This window comes from Herpailurus yagouaroundi, unplaced genomic scaffold, assembly GCF_014898765.1.
Source record: "Herpailurus yagouaroundi ecotype Mexico unplaced genomic scaffold, PumYag 67569, whole genome shotgun sequence".
Lineage (NCBI taxonomy): Eukaryota > Metazoa > Chordata > Mammalia > Carnivora > Felidae > Herpailurus > Herpailurus yagouaroundi.
The window spans coordinates 3,929,155-3,943,900 of record NW_024420375.1 but is presented as its reverse complement, the minus strand read 5'-3'; the positions used below and the strand labels follow the sequence as shown (position 1 = coordinate 3,943,900).

General features: G+C 43.2%; 1 protein-coding gene across 1 annotated transcript in view; it reads left to right on the top strand.

The window, feature by feature from the left end:
• The first annotated feature begins 1,229 nt into the window (after positions 1-1,229).
• ERCC6L (ERCC excision repair 6 like, spindle assembly checkpoint helicase) overlaps positions 1,230-14,746 on the top strand; it is a 35,431-nt gene continuing 21,914 nt past the window's right edge. Inside the window, exon 1 of the mRNA XM_040467837.1 lies at positions 1,230-1,348. Within this exon, the coding sequence (XP_040323771.1) occupies positions 1,281-1,348 (68 nt within the window). The 5' untranslated portion in view covers positions 1,230-1,280. The remainder of the gene's footprint in view (positions 1,349-14,746) is intronic.

The window sequence follows — 14,746 nt, the reverse complement described above, 5'->3', positions numbered from 1 at the left end:
CTGCGCACTCGACCCACCCCAATGCAAACTTGCCTCTAGGGAGAGAAGTGATTCAAACACTTCAACAGAGTAAGCAAGCTCTTTCAAAAACTGGCTTCCAACTACCTCATCTACCTCATTTCCCACTACTCTCCTTTCCGGCAATAGGCAGTGGACACAGTGAAGGAGCATGGATTTTCCATATAGACCTGGTATTAAATTCTGGCTCTGCTATTTCCCAGCTCTGGAACCTTAGGCAAAGTCACTTTATGTCCCCAGCCTCAGTTTTCGTATCTGAAAACGGGGATAGTAGTAGTATACTAAAAGCCCTCTTAACAGAAGGCTTAAAGCCATATGAAAATATGACCTAAAGTCATGTGAACTAGGAAAATATCCCATAGTTTCTTTTTAGAAGATCCCCTTTTGAACTAATGATCTATGGTATTTACAAAAAGCCTAAAATCCTCTGGACTTATGGTGGGTGTGACTGGGTCAATAGGTGAGTTTTCAAACACTGAATGTTAATCAGTGCCTTGAAGAATCAATCACAATGTCCATGTTTTCATCGCTGTATGAACAAGGACAATTTTTGTTGGTCCACAACCTCTAACTGAGGATCATCCAAGCAACTGACTTAAACTCACTGGTTTCCTGCCCCAAGCTCTGAGCTCTGCCTTTGAAAATGATGGCATCCTAGTTGGAGCTTCTAAAGAAATGGTAACCATACGATACAGCACTACTTTTTTTTTTTTTTTGCACTACTTATTTCTTAAATGAGAGCTTTGGCTTGGCTCTTGAAGACTCTTCCTCAATGTAAGTCTAAGTCACGGGGACCATGTCTCCCAGAGTGTTTGAATTCAAAGCATGCTCAATGCCAGGCAATGGCGAGCATGGAATGAAGGATATTTGGGGGGGGAACAGGCTATGGAGAAGGTCTCTAGCAGCCACTAAAGTGACCGAGATCATATCAGGCATTTTACTTCACTCACGAGGATAGCTAGCACACGCACACACACGAAAGTGCTGAAGCACTGCTTGCACCGAACTGAAAATGGGAGAGAGGAGAGGACACAACGCCCTCCCTCTCCATTGGGCCTGGGACCGCCTCTTAGCTCCAGCGCGTATAGGCGCAGGCGCGCGGGCGGGCTCCGGCGGTGGCGCGGAAGGGGGCGCTGCCGATTGGCCAGCCGCGAGGCCGACTGTTGGCCTTGCCCCGCCTTCCGGCGCACCACGCGTGCGCCGGGCGGGAGCGAGCGAAATTTGATCGCCCGCTGAGATACCTGGAGCCCGAGTTGGGGGTCATGGAGGCGTCCAGAGGGTCTGCGGAAGCCGCGGCCTTAAGCCCGGAGCAGGCTGCCCGTTACCTGAGGTATGTCTGGGCCGCTGGGGGGGTCTAGCTCGCAGGCTCTGGCCGGCAGTGGGGGTGGGAAGCCCTCGGACCCTCCCGGGGGGCCAGAATGCTGAGGCCCTTGTGAGACGCGCCCTTGCGTTCTCGGAGCAGGGCGTGGGAATCTGCTCAGATTTCTAAAACCTGGGGAACTTACCGATGCCCCCTTCTTTGGTCAGATAGCTCTCCAGTGCGAACTCCTTAAAAGTCAGAACTTCCACTGATCAAGCCTTTCTTGAGTCTTGCCAGTCTACCAAACACCAGGCCTAGGGGATACAGAGAGGAGTGAAACACAAACCTTGCCCCCTCAATACTGCTTATATTTTGGTAGTGGAAAGGGGTAGGTAAACCAATAATCGCTATAATGTTTGATGAGTGCTGAAAGAGGTATAATGTGCAAGGCATAGTATGGGCATAGAGGATGAGATTGGTCAACTACAAGGGCCGGCCTCACAGAAGGAGATGTTTGTGTTCAATGAGTAAGCGTTCATCTTATGGCTAAGGGTGGGGGACATGGTGATGTGAGGATGAGATTTAAACTTTTTTTAAAAAGCTGTGATAAAATAGAAACAATGTAACTTAACCATTCTTAAGTATACAGTTCAGTGGTGTTAATAACATTAATAACATTAATACTGTTGTTAAAGCAGCACCACCTTCCACCTCCAGAACTCTTCAGCTTGCAAAGCCAAAATTTCCTATTAAAGAACTCCTTCCTCCCATCTCCCCCAGCCCCTGGCAGCCATCATTCTACTTTCTGCCCTGGTGCATTTAACTCCAGGAGCCTCATACAAGTGGCATCATACAGTATTTGTCTTTATGTGATGGGTTTATTTCACGGAGCATACTTTCATCAAAGTTCATCAGTATTGTGTCGTTACAGGATTTCCTTCCTTTTTAGGAGGGGATAATATTCCATCATGTGCACATACCACATTTTGTTTATCCATGTATCTGTTGATGGACACTTGGGTTGCTTTCATCTCTTGACTATTGTGAACAGAGCTGGCTTTGAACATGGGTGTGCAAATCTCTCTTTGAGATCCTGCTTTCAATTCTTTTGGATATCTAGCCAGAGGTGGGATTGCTGGATCACAGGGTAATTCTATTATTAATTTTTTGAGGAACTGCCATACGGTCTTTTACTGCAGCTGCATCATTTTACCTTCCCTCCAGCGGTGTACAAGGGTTACATTGTCTCCATATTCTCACCACCACTTGTTATTTTCTGGTTTTGTTGTGATGGTTGTTACTAGCCATCCTAATGATAATGAAGTGGTTGGGATTTTGATTTGCATTTCTCTAATGATTAGTGATGTTGAGCATCTTTTCATAGGCTTATTGGCCATTTGTATATCTTCTTTGGAGGAATGTCCATTCAACTCCTTTGCCCATTTTTTAGTCAGGTGGGTTGTTTTATCTTCACGTATTTTGGGTATTAACTCCTTATCAAATATGATTTGCAGATCTTTTCTCGCATTCTGTAGGTTGCCTTTTCACTCTGTTGGTAGTGTCCTTTGATGCACAGAAGTTTTAAATTTTGATGTTTTACAAACAAATAAATTGGGCCAGTGTAATAGTTCTGTCTTCCTTTCAAACAAAGTGTTTTAAGGCTGTTAAAAGCTAAAAGGTCTTACTGAGGAGTAAAATCACATCTTTAGGCTAAGTTACATGACGTCTTTAAGGAAGATTTGGGAAAACAGGGAGCAGTGTGGGGTGGTAGAGTACTAGCTTTGGAGTTGGGCCGTTTGGGGTTCAAAATATGGCTCTGCCGTCTGCTAGCTGGGAAACCTTAAGTAAGTCATTTGACGGTTCTGAGCCTCAATGTTTTCATCTGAAAAATGGGGATAGGAAGGCTTAAGCTATTTAACCCCTTCCCCTCCTTTCCCTGAGCAAGCAAAAATGCCTGGATTTCCCCAACACTGCCTCTTACACAGGCACCTGTCTCTTCCTTGCTCTCAGGTGCTCTTTCCTGAACATTCCCAAACTCCCCTGCTCCCTTCAACGCTCAGCCCTTCTTTCACAGTCAGCATCTTCTGCCCTCACAGTCCCCTGCCTCTCATGACCCCTCAACTCACAATCTTTTTTATTTCTCCTAATCTTTCTCTGTCTCTCCCGTCCTCTTCCAAATCCAACGTACACCGAAGCCCCCTTGCACAAAGCATCACCTTCTCTGCCTTCTTCAGTGCTGCTAGTCCTCCTTGGCACACTCTGCTCACACATATCTGCCTTTCTTCCTCCCTCTCTCCTCTCTCTCCTCTTGCTGTCCCGCCTTCTTCATCTCTCTGCCCCTCCTGCCTAACAGCTGAAAGAAAACTTTGAAACTTGCTGTCATACACTCTCTGCACCCATGTTTTCTTTTTTCACACACATCTTCTGTCAGATGAAGTAACTCTGTCGCACGCTTTCGGTACCTGTCATGCTTACCCCCCAGCTCTTCTCTTGCCCACCGTCCTCCTCTCCCCCTTTCTGTCCTGTCTCTTCCTGTTCCCCATTATCTCTTCCTCTGTCACCCACCTTTGTCACTCACTCTCCCTCTCTGGCACTCATATTTTCTTGCTCCTTCTCCCATTCTCTGTCACCCACCACATCCTTCTCTCTGTTGCCCCCATTCTCTCTCCTTCTGTCACCCATCCTCTCGACACTGTCCTCTTCCTGCTCACACTGTCATCCATTCTGTCTCATCCACTTACTCTTCCGTTCCACCCTCTTTCTGTGTCTGTCATCCTCCCCACTGTCGCCCCTTCCCCCCTTTCTCTGTCACCCATAACCTCTGTCCTGCACTCTCTACCTCTGTTACTCATTCTCTGTTACCCACTTTGTCATTCACTTTCCTTCTCTGTCACCATTCTTTCATTCTGTCACCTACCCTCTTTTTCCTCTCTGTCACTGTATCTTGGGTCCAGTCAGGAGGTAGAAACCATATAGCATATTAAAACAAGAATTTCAATATAAGGAATTATTAAAATGATAAACGAGTGACTATAAGAAATACGAAAGGGGTGCCTGGGTGGCTCAGTCGGTTAAGCATCTGACTTGAGCTCAGGTCATGATCTCGTGGTTCATGGGTTCACACCCTGCGTCAGGCTCTGTGCTGACAGCCCAGAGCCTGGAGCATGCTTTGGATTCTGTGTCTCCCTCTCTTTCTTCTCCCCTGCTCATGCTCTGTCTCTCTCTCAAAAATAAATAAACATTAAAAAAAAAAAAGACACGGAAACTCCATATGGTGTCCTTGGGCTAAGGGGGAGTATCCAAGGAAGGACAGACTTGGAAGGGGATCCTCTCCCCAAGGCTGAGGTTCAGGCTTCATTGGAGAAGGTGTAGTTCAGCCCACTGTGTAGCGGAGAAATGCTCTGGCTGGTCTGCATCCCCTGGGCCAACAGGAGGCAAACTTCTGGAGTGCAGGTGGCAAGCAGTCTATCAGCAACTCTTATGTGCACACAGAAGAGGTAGGGGCCCGGGGCACAGGCGAGCTGTTGGGCGAGCTGGTTTCTATGTGAGGGGATGCAAGAAGGTTATTGCCATGCCAGGTGGAGGCTTCAAGGTCATTGAGGGACGGCATGTTCTGGGTTTGTGGTTGTGGGCTATTCTGTTGTCCTCGTGTACTGCAGCAGCCGGCAACTTCAGAAGAGCCCCTTCCTCCTGAAGTGTCCCTCAGGCGCCCTCTACTGAGAAAGAGTAACATCGTGTTCGCTGTAAAGGAGAGATGCTTAAAGGAATTCTGTCCATTATCACAGAACAGGTATTGAGGGGTGAATTTGGAACTGAGAGGCAACAAATGATGACTGGTAGAGTCAGCCACCCTCTGCTTACCTCTGTCACTCACCCTTTCTCTCATGTTGCCTACCTTTTGTCTCTCACTCACTGTCTATGTCACTTGCTCTCCCTGTGTCACCAGTTTGTATGTGTCTATGTTGTCCATACTGTCTTGCTATCACCTGTCTGCTGCTCTCTTTCTCTATTCTCTGTGTCACCCACTTTCTCCTGTCACTCAAACTGCTTTTGTCAAGGTCACTAATGATTTCATAAATCTAAAGGTCACTTTGTAATTCTCATCTTCCTTGACTTACCAGCAGTATTTGACAGTGTTGATCACTTCTCCATGAAACTCTGCATTCATTTGGCTTCCAGGACTCCTCACTGTCCTGATTTTCTTTTTCTTTTTTTTTTAAGTTTATTTATTTATTTTGAGATAGACCAAGAGAATGTGAATGGGGGATGGCAGAGAAAGAGGGACAATCTCAAGCAGGTTCTGTGCTGTCAGCACAGAGCCCATGTGGGGCTCGAATTCATGAAACCATGATATCATGACCTGAGCCGAAATCAATAGTCAGACGCCCAACCAATTGAGCCACCCAGGCTCCTCTCTCCTGATTTTTTTTTCTAATATAATTTATTGTCAGATTGTCTTCCATGCAACACCCAGTGCTCATCCCAACAAGTGCCCTCCTCAATGCCCATCACACAATTTCCCCTCTCCCCCACTCCCCATCAACCTTCAGTTCTCTATATTTAAGAGTCTTTTATGGTTTGCCTCCTTCCCTCTCTGTTTGTAACTTTTTTTTCCCCTTCCCTTCCCCCATGGTCTTCTGTTAAGTTTCTCAAGATCCACATATGAGTGAAAACACATGGTATCTGTCTTTCTCTGCCTGGCTTATTTCACTTAGCCTAATACCCTCCAGTTCCATCCATGTTGCTGCAAATGGCCAGATTTCATTCCTTCTTATTGCCAAGTAGTATTCCATTGTATATATAAACCACATCTTCTTTATCCATTCATCAGTTGATGGACATTTAGGCTCTTTCCATAATATGGCTATTGTTGAAAGTGCTGCTATAGGGGCGCCTGGGTGGCTCAATTAGTTGAGTGTCCGACTTCGGCTCAGGTCATGATCTCATAGCTCGTGAGTTCGAGCCCCGCGCCGGGCTCTGTGGTGACAGCTCAGAGCCTGGAGTCTGCTTCTGCATCTGTGTCTCCCTCTCTCTCTGCCCCTAACCCAGTTGTATTCTGTCTCTGTCTCTCTCAAAAAAAAATAAATAAATAAATAAACATTAAAAAAAATTTTTAAAAATAAAAAAATTTAAAAAAAGTTCTTAACTGGATCTGTTAATCTCATTTAAAAAAAAAAAGAAAGTGCTGCTATAAACATTGGGGTACAAGTGCCCCTATGCATCAGTACTCCTGTATCCCTTGGGTAAATTCCTAGCAGGCTATTGCTGGATCATAGGGTAGTTCTATTTTTAATTTTTTGAGGAACCTCTACACTGTTTTCCAGAGCGGCTGCACCAGTTTGCATTCCCACCAACAGTGCAAGAGGGTTCCTGTTTCTCCACATCCTCCCCAGCCTCTATAGTCTCCTGATTTGTTCATTTTAGCCACTCTGACTGACGTGAGGTGGTATCTCGCTGTGGCTTTGATTTGTATTTCCCTGATGATGAGTGACATTGAGCATTGTTTTTTGTGTCTGTTGGCCATCTGGATGTCTTCTTTGGAAAAGTGTCTATTCATGACTTCTGCCCATTTCTTCACTGGATTATTTGTTTCTCGGGTGTGGAGTTTGGTGAATTCTTTATAGATTTTGGATACCTGCCCTTTATCCGATATGTCATTTGCAAATATCTTTTCCCGTTCCATTGGTTGCCTTTTAGTTTTGTTGATTGTTTCCTTTGCAGTGCAGAAGCTTTTTATCTTGATGAGGTCCCAATAGTTCATTTTTGCTTTTAATTCCCTTGTCTTTGGAGATGTGTTAAGTAAGAAATTGCTGTGGCTGAGGTCAAAGAGGTTTCTTTTTACCTTGCTGATGCTGCTTCTCAGATTCTGCTGATACCTCCTCATATCCTTACTTTTTTTCTTTTTTTCATCTAATGTACTTTAAATTCTCAGACATCATCTAATTTCATCCTTAAATACTTCAGTGCTGCATCTCTTTTTAAAAAGAACACATACTTACAAAACTATTATAATGTATCACCTAACAAAACAAGCTAATTCCTTGATATCAGCTAATACCCAGTCCACATTCACATTTTTCAAGTGGTCTTTAGTCTTTTTATAATTGCTTTGTTTGAATTAGGATCCAAAGAAGGTCCACACACTGCATTTGGTTATATTTCTTAAGTCTCTTAATCTAGGGGCACCTGGGTGGCTCAGTTAAACATCTAACTCTTGATTTTGGCTCAGGTTATGATCTCGGGGTTTGTGGGTTCAAGTCCCACATAGGGCTCCGGGGGATTCCCTCTCTCCTTCTCTCTCTGCCCCTCCCTCTCTCCCTCTCTCCCTCTCTCTCTCTCTCTCTCTCTCAAAAAAGTCTCTTAATCTAAAGCAATCCCTCCCCACCCCTGACTTTTATTTCTATGCCAATGATTTGGATTAGTCTGATGGCTTCCTTGTAGTATTATTAGCTTGTTCTCCTATCTCCTATAATTTAAATTTAAAGGCTTAGATTCAGGGGAAGATGGCAGCGTAGGAGGACGTTGGGCTCACCGCATAGTGCTGACCACTTAGATTCCACCCACATCTGCCTAAATAACCCAGAAAACCGCCAGAAGACTAGCAGAACGGACTCTCCGGAGCTAAGCATAGACAAGAGGCCCACAGAAGAGGGTAGGAAGGGTGGAGAGGCGGTGTGCACTACACGGACTGGCGGGAGGGAGCCGGGGCAGTGGAGGGGCAGCCAGCCCACCCGGCAAGGCAGAGCCCAGAGTCTGGCTTGCAAAAGTGGGGGGGCCAGAGGGAGTGTGTTCTGACAGCCAGTGGGACTTAACATCTAGAATGTTATAAGTCAGCAGCTCTGCTTGGATAGCAGGAGGGCTAAAGGACAATGGGAAGGACAGTTGTTGAGCTCTGGAGGACAGAGCTCAGCTTGGCAGGGAACAAAGGCACTGGGAAGCGCCATCTCCCTCACCCATCCCCCAGCCAAAATCCCAAAGGAACCAGTTCCCGTCATGAACTTGCTTGCACCATGCAAACACCCAATGCTGTGTTTCTGTGGATCCATCCCTTCGAAGGGTCTGCCTCCCTCCCGGTGCCTCAGGGCTCCTCCCAAAGCAGACCACCGAAGGCAAAGTGAGCTGAGCCTGCCCCTCCCGCCCCTGTGCACCTTGAGGATCCACCCCGGGTAATACGCCAGATCCCATTGAAGCAGTACCACAAGCCTGGCAGTGTGCAAGTAGCCCAGACAGAGGCCACACCACTCCACAGTGATTCCTGACCCTGGGAGAGGGGAAGATAAAGAACACACCAGTCTGACTGTGGCCCCAGCAGTGGGCTGGGGGCAGACATCAGGTGTGACTGTGGCCCCGCCCACCAACGCAAGTTACTCCAGACAGCAAAGGGTAAGAGTCCTGAAGTTCCCCGCCACTCCAGGGACTATCCAAAATGACGAAATGGAAGAATTGTCCTCAAAAGAAACTCCAGGAAGTAGCGACAGCTAACGAACTGATCGAAAACGATTTAAGCAGTGTAACAAAATGAATTTAAAATAATAGTCATAAAATTAATCGCCGGGCTTGAAAAAAGTATAGAGGACAGTATAGAATCTATTACTATAGAGATCAAGGGACTAAGAAACAGAAGGAGCTAAAAAATGCTATAAATGGGCTGCAAAATAAAATGGAGGCGACCACAGCTCGGATTGAAGAGGCAGAGGAGAGAATAGGTGAATTAGAAGATAAAATTATGGAAAAAGAAGCTGAGAAAAAGAGAGATAAAAAAATCCAGGAGTATGAGGGGAGACTTAGAAGTGACATAATTAAATGAAATAATATATGTATAATTGGGATTCCAGAGGAGCAAGAGAGAGAGGGGAAGCTGAGAAATTCCCTGAACTGTGGAAGGAAAAAGGCACTGAAGTCCAAAAGGCACAGAGAACTCCCTTCAGACGTAACTTGAATTGATCTTCTGCACGACCTATCATAGTGAAACTGGCAAAATACAAGGATAAAGAGAAAATTCTGAAAGCAGCTAGGGATAAACATGCTCTAACATGTACAGGGAGACCCATAAGACTCGTGATGGCTCTGTCTACTGAAACTTGGCAGGCTAGAAAGGAATGGCAGGAAATCTTCAATGTGATGAACAGAAAAAAAATGCAGCCGAGAATCCTTTATCCAGCAAGTCTGTCATTTAGAAGGAGAGATAAAGGTCTTCCCAAACAAACAAAAACTGAAGGAATTCATCACCACTAAACCAGCCCTACAAGAGATCCTAAGGGGGATCCTGTGAGACAAAGTACCAGAGACATCACTGAAAGCAGGAAACCTACAGACATCACAATGACTCTAAACCCATATCTTTCAATAAAAACACTGAATGTAAATGGACTAAATGCTGCAACCAAAAGACATAGGGTATCAGAATGGATTAAAAAACAAGACCCGGGGCGCCTGGGTGGTGCAGTCGGTTAAGCATCCGACTTCAGCCAGGTCACGATCTCGCGGTCCGTGAGTTCGAGCCCCGCGTCAGGCTCTGGGCTGATGGCTCAGAGCCTGGAGCCTGCTTCCGATTCTGTGTCTCCCTCTCTCTCTGCCCCTCCCCCGTTCATGCTCTGTCTCTCTGTCCCAAAAATAAATAAACGTTGAAAAAAAAAATTAAAAAAAAAAACAAGACCCATCTATTTGCTGTCTACAAGAGACTCATTTTAGACCTGAGGACACCTTCAGATTGAAAGTGAGGGGATGGAGAACTATCTATCATGCTACTGGAAGTGAAAAGAAAGCTGGAGTAGCCATACTTATATCAGACAAACTAAACTTTAAATTAAAGGCTGTAACAAGAGATGAAGAAGGGCATTATATAATAATCACAGGGTCTATCCATCAGGAAGAGCTAACAATTATAAATGTCTATGCGCCGAATACGGGAGCCCCCAAATATATAAAACAATCACAAACATACACAACCTTATTGATAAGAATGTGGTAATTGCAGGGGACTTTAATACTCCACTTACAACATTGGATAGATCATCTAGACACAGGATCAATAAAGAAACAAGGGTCCTGAATGATACACTGGATCGGATGGACTTGACAGATATATTTAGAACTCTGCATCCCAAAGCAACAGAATATACTTTCTTCTCGAGTGCACATGGAACCTTCTCCAAGATAGATCACATACTGGGTCACAAAACAGCCCTTCATAAGTATACAAGAATTGAGATCATACCATGCATACTTTCAGACCACAATGTGATGAAGCTTGAAATCAACCACAAGAAAAAGTCTGGAAAACCTCCAAAAGCATGGAGGTTAAAGAACACCCTACTAAAGAATGAATGGGTCAACCAGGCAATTAGAGAAGAAATTTAAAAAATATATGGAAAGAAATGAAAAGGAAAAGACAACAATCCAAATGCTTTGGGATGCAGTGAAGGCAGTCCTGAGAGGAAAATACATTGCAATCCAGGCCTATCTCAAGAAACAGGAAAAATCCCAAATACAAAATCTAACAGCACACCTAAAGGAACTAGAAGCAGAACAGCAAAGACACCCCAAACCCAGCAGAAGAAGAGAAATAATAAAGATCAGAGCAGAAATAATATAGAATCTAAAAAAACTGTGGAGCAGATCAATGAAACCAAGAGTTGGTTTTTTTGAAAAAATAAAATTGATAAACCTCTAGCCAGGCTTCTGAAAAAGAAAAGGGAAATGACCCAAATAGATAAAATCACGAATGAAAATGGAATGATTACAACCAATCCCTCAGAAATACAAGCAATTATCAGGGAATACTAGAAAAAAATTATATGCCAACAAACTGGACAACCTGGAAGAAATGGACAAATTTCTAAACAGCCACACACTTCAAAACTCAAACAAGAAGAAATATAAAGCTTGAACAGACCCATAACCAGTGAAGAAATTGAATCAGTTATCAAAAACCTCCCAACAAATAAGAGTCCAGGACCAGATGGCTTCCCAGGGGAATTCTACCAGACATTTAAAGCAGAGATAATACATATCCTTCTCAAGCTATTCCAAAAAATAGAAAGGGAAGGAAAACTTCAAGACTCATTCTATGAAGGCAGTGTTACTTTGATTCCTAAAGCAGAAAGAAACCCGATAAAAAAAGAGAACTACAGGCCAATATCCCTGATGAACATGGATGCAAAATTTCTCAACAAGATACTAACAAATTGAATTCAACAGCATATAAAAAGAATTTTTCACCATGATCAAGTGGGATTCATTCCTGGGCTGCAGGGCTGGTTCCACATTTGCAAATCAATCAATGTGATACATCACATTAATAAAAGAAAAGATAAGAACCATATGATCTTGTCAATGGATGCAGAAAAAGCATTTGACAAAATTCAGCATCCTTTCTTAATAAAAAGCCTCGAGAAAGTCGGGATAGAAAGAACATACTTAAACATCATCAAAGCCATTTATGAAAAGTCCACATCTAATATCATCCTCAATGGGGAAATACTGAGAGCTTTCTCCCTGAGATCAGGAACAAAACAGAGATGTGTACTCTCACCGCTGTTGTTTAACATTAGTGTTGGAAGTTCTAGCATCAACAATCAGACAACAAAAGGAAATCAAAGACATCAAAATTGGCAAAGATGAAGTCAACCTTTTGCTTTTTGCAGATGACATGATATTATATGTAGAAAACCCTATATACTGCACCAAAAGTCTGCTAGATCTGATAACATGAATTCAGCAAGTCACGGGATACAAAATCAATGTACAGAAATCAGTTGCATTCTTATACAGTAATAATGAAGCAACAGAAAGAAAAATAAGGAAACTGATCCCATTCACAGTTGCACCAAAAAGCATTAAAATACCTAGGAATAAACCTAACCAAAGATGGAAAAGATCTGTATGCTGAAAACTATAGAAAGCTTATGAAGGAAATTGAAGAAGATATAAAGAAATGGAAAAACATTCCGTGCTCATGGGTTGGAAGAATAAATATTGTTAAAATGTCAATATTACCCAAAGCTATCTACACATTCAATGCAATCCCAATCAAAATTGCACCAGCATTCTTCTCAAAGCTAGAACAAGCAATCCTAAAATTTGTATGGAACCACAAAAGGCCCCGAATAGCCAAAGTAATTTTGAAGACGAAGACCAAAGTAGGAGGCATCACAATCCCAGACTTTAGCCTCTACTACAAAGCTGTAATCATCAAGACATTATGGTATTGGCACAAAAACAGACACATAGACCAATGGAATAGAATAGAAACCCCAGAACTAGACCCACAAAAGTATGGCCAACTAATCTTTGGCAAAGCAAGAAAGAATATCCAATGGAAAAAAGACCGTTATTTTAACAAATGGTGCTGCAAGAACTGGACAGCAACATGCAGAAGGATGAAACTAGATCTCTTTCTTATACCATTCACAAAAGCAAACTCAAAATGGGTAAATGACCTGAATGTGAGACAGGAAACCATCAAAACCCTAGAGGAGAAAGCAGGGAAAAACCTCTCTGACCTCAGCTGCAGCAGTTTCTTACTTGACACATCCCCAAAGGCAAGGGAATTAAAAGCAAAAATGAACTATTGGGACCTCATCAAGATAAAAAGCTTCTGCACAGCAAAAGAAACAATCAACAAAACTAAAAGACTACCAATGGAATGGGAAAAGATATTTGCAAATGACATTGGACAAAGGGCTAGTATCCAAAATCTATAAAGAACTCACCAAACTCCACACCCGAAAAACAAATAATCCAGTGAAGAAATGGGCAGCAAACATGAATAGACACTTCTCTAAAGAAGACATCCAGATGGCCAACAGGCACATGAAAAGATGCTCAACGTTGCTCCTCATCAGGGAAATACAGATCAAAACCACACTCAGATATCTCCTCACTCCAGTCAGAGTGGCTAAAATGAACAAAACAGGAGACTATAGATGCTGGAGAGGATGTGGAGAAACGGGAACCCTCTTGCACTGTTGGTGGGAATGCAAACTGGTGCAGCCGCTCTGGAAAACAGTGTGGAAGTTCCTCAAAAAATTAAAAATAGACCTACCCTATGACCCAGCAATAGCACTGCTAGGAATTTACCCAAAGGATACAGGAGTACTGATACATAGGGGCACTTGTACCCCAATGTTTATAGCAGCATTTTCAACAATAGCCAAATTATGGAAAGAGCCTAAATGTCCATCAACTGATGAATGGATAAAGAAATTGTGGTTTATATACACAATGGAATACTACGTGGCAATGAGAAAGAATGAAATATGGCCTTTTGTAGCAACATGGATGGCACTGGAGAGTGTTATGCTAAGTGAAATAAGTCATACAGAGAAGGACAGATTCCATGTTTTCACTCTTATGTGGATCCTGAGAAACTTAACAGAAGACCATGGGGGAGAGGAGGGAAAAAAAATGGTTAAGAGAGGGAGGGAGCCAAAACATAAGGGACTCCTAAAAACTGAGAACAAACTGAGGATTCATGGGGGGTGGGAGGGAGGGGTGGGTGGGTGATGGGTATTGAGGAGGGCACCTGTTGGGATGAGCACTGGGTGTTGTATGGAAACCAATTTGACAATAAATTTCATAATAAAATAAATTTTTTTTTAATTTTTTTTTCAACGTTTATTTATTTTTGGGACAGAGAGAGACAGAGCATGAACGGGGGAGGGGCAGAGAAGAGAGGGAGACACAGAATGTGAAACAGGCTCCAGGCTGTGAGCCATCAGCCCAGAGCCTGATGCGGGGCTCGAACTCCCAGACCGCGAGATCGTGACCTGGCTGAAGTCGGACACTTAACCGACTGCGCCACCCAGGCGCCCCAATAAAAAAATAAATTTAAAGGCTTGATGGAATGGGTAAAGAAATGTGCTACATGTACACACAATAGAGTATTATTCAGCCATAAACAAGAATAAAATTTTACCATTTGTGACCACATGGATGGACCTTGAGGGCATTATGCTAAGTGAAATAAGTCAGACAAAAAGACATGTGGAATCTTAAAAAAACAAATAAACCCTAAAAAACAAGCTTATAGATACAGAACTGATTGGTGGTTGCCAGAGGTGGGAGGGTGGACAAAATGGGTGAGGAAAGTCAAAAGGTACAAAACTTCCAGTTATAAAATAAATAAGTAATGGGGATGTAATGTACAGCATGGTCATATAGTTAACTATATGACTATCGTTAATACTGTATTGCATATTTGAAAGTTTCTAAGAGTAAATTTGAAAAAAGTTCTCATCACAAGTGAAAAAATTATCCATGGTGACAGATGTTAACTAGACCTACTGTGGTGATAACTTCATGATATATACAAATACTGAATCGTTATGTTGTACACCTGAAACTAATACAATGTTATATGTCAGTTATACCTTAATAAAAAAATTAAACACTATTCTAGAGCAAAAAAAAAAAAACCACAAAGAT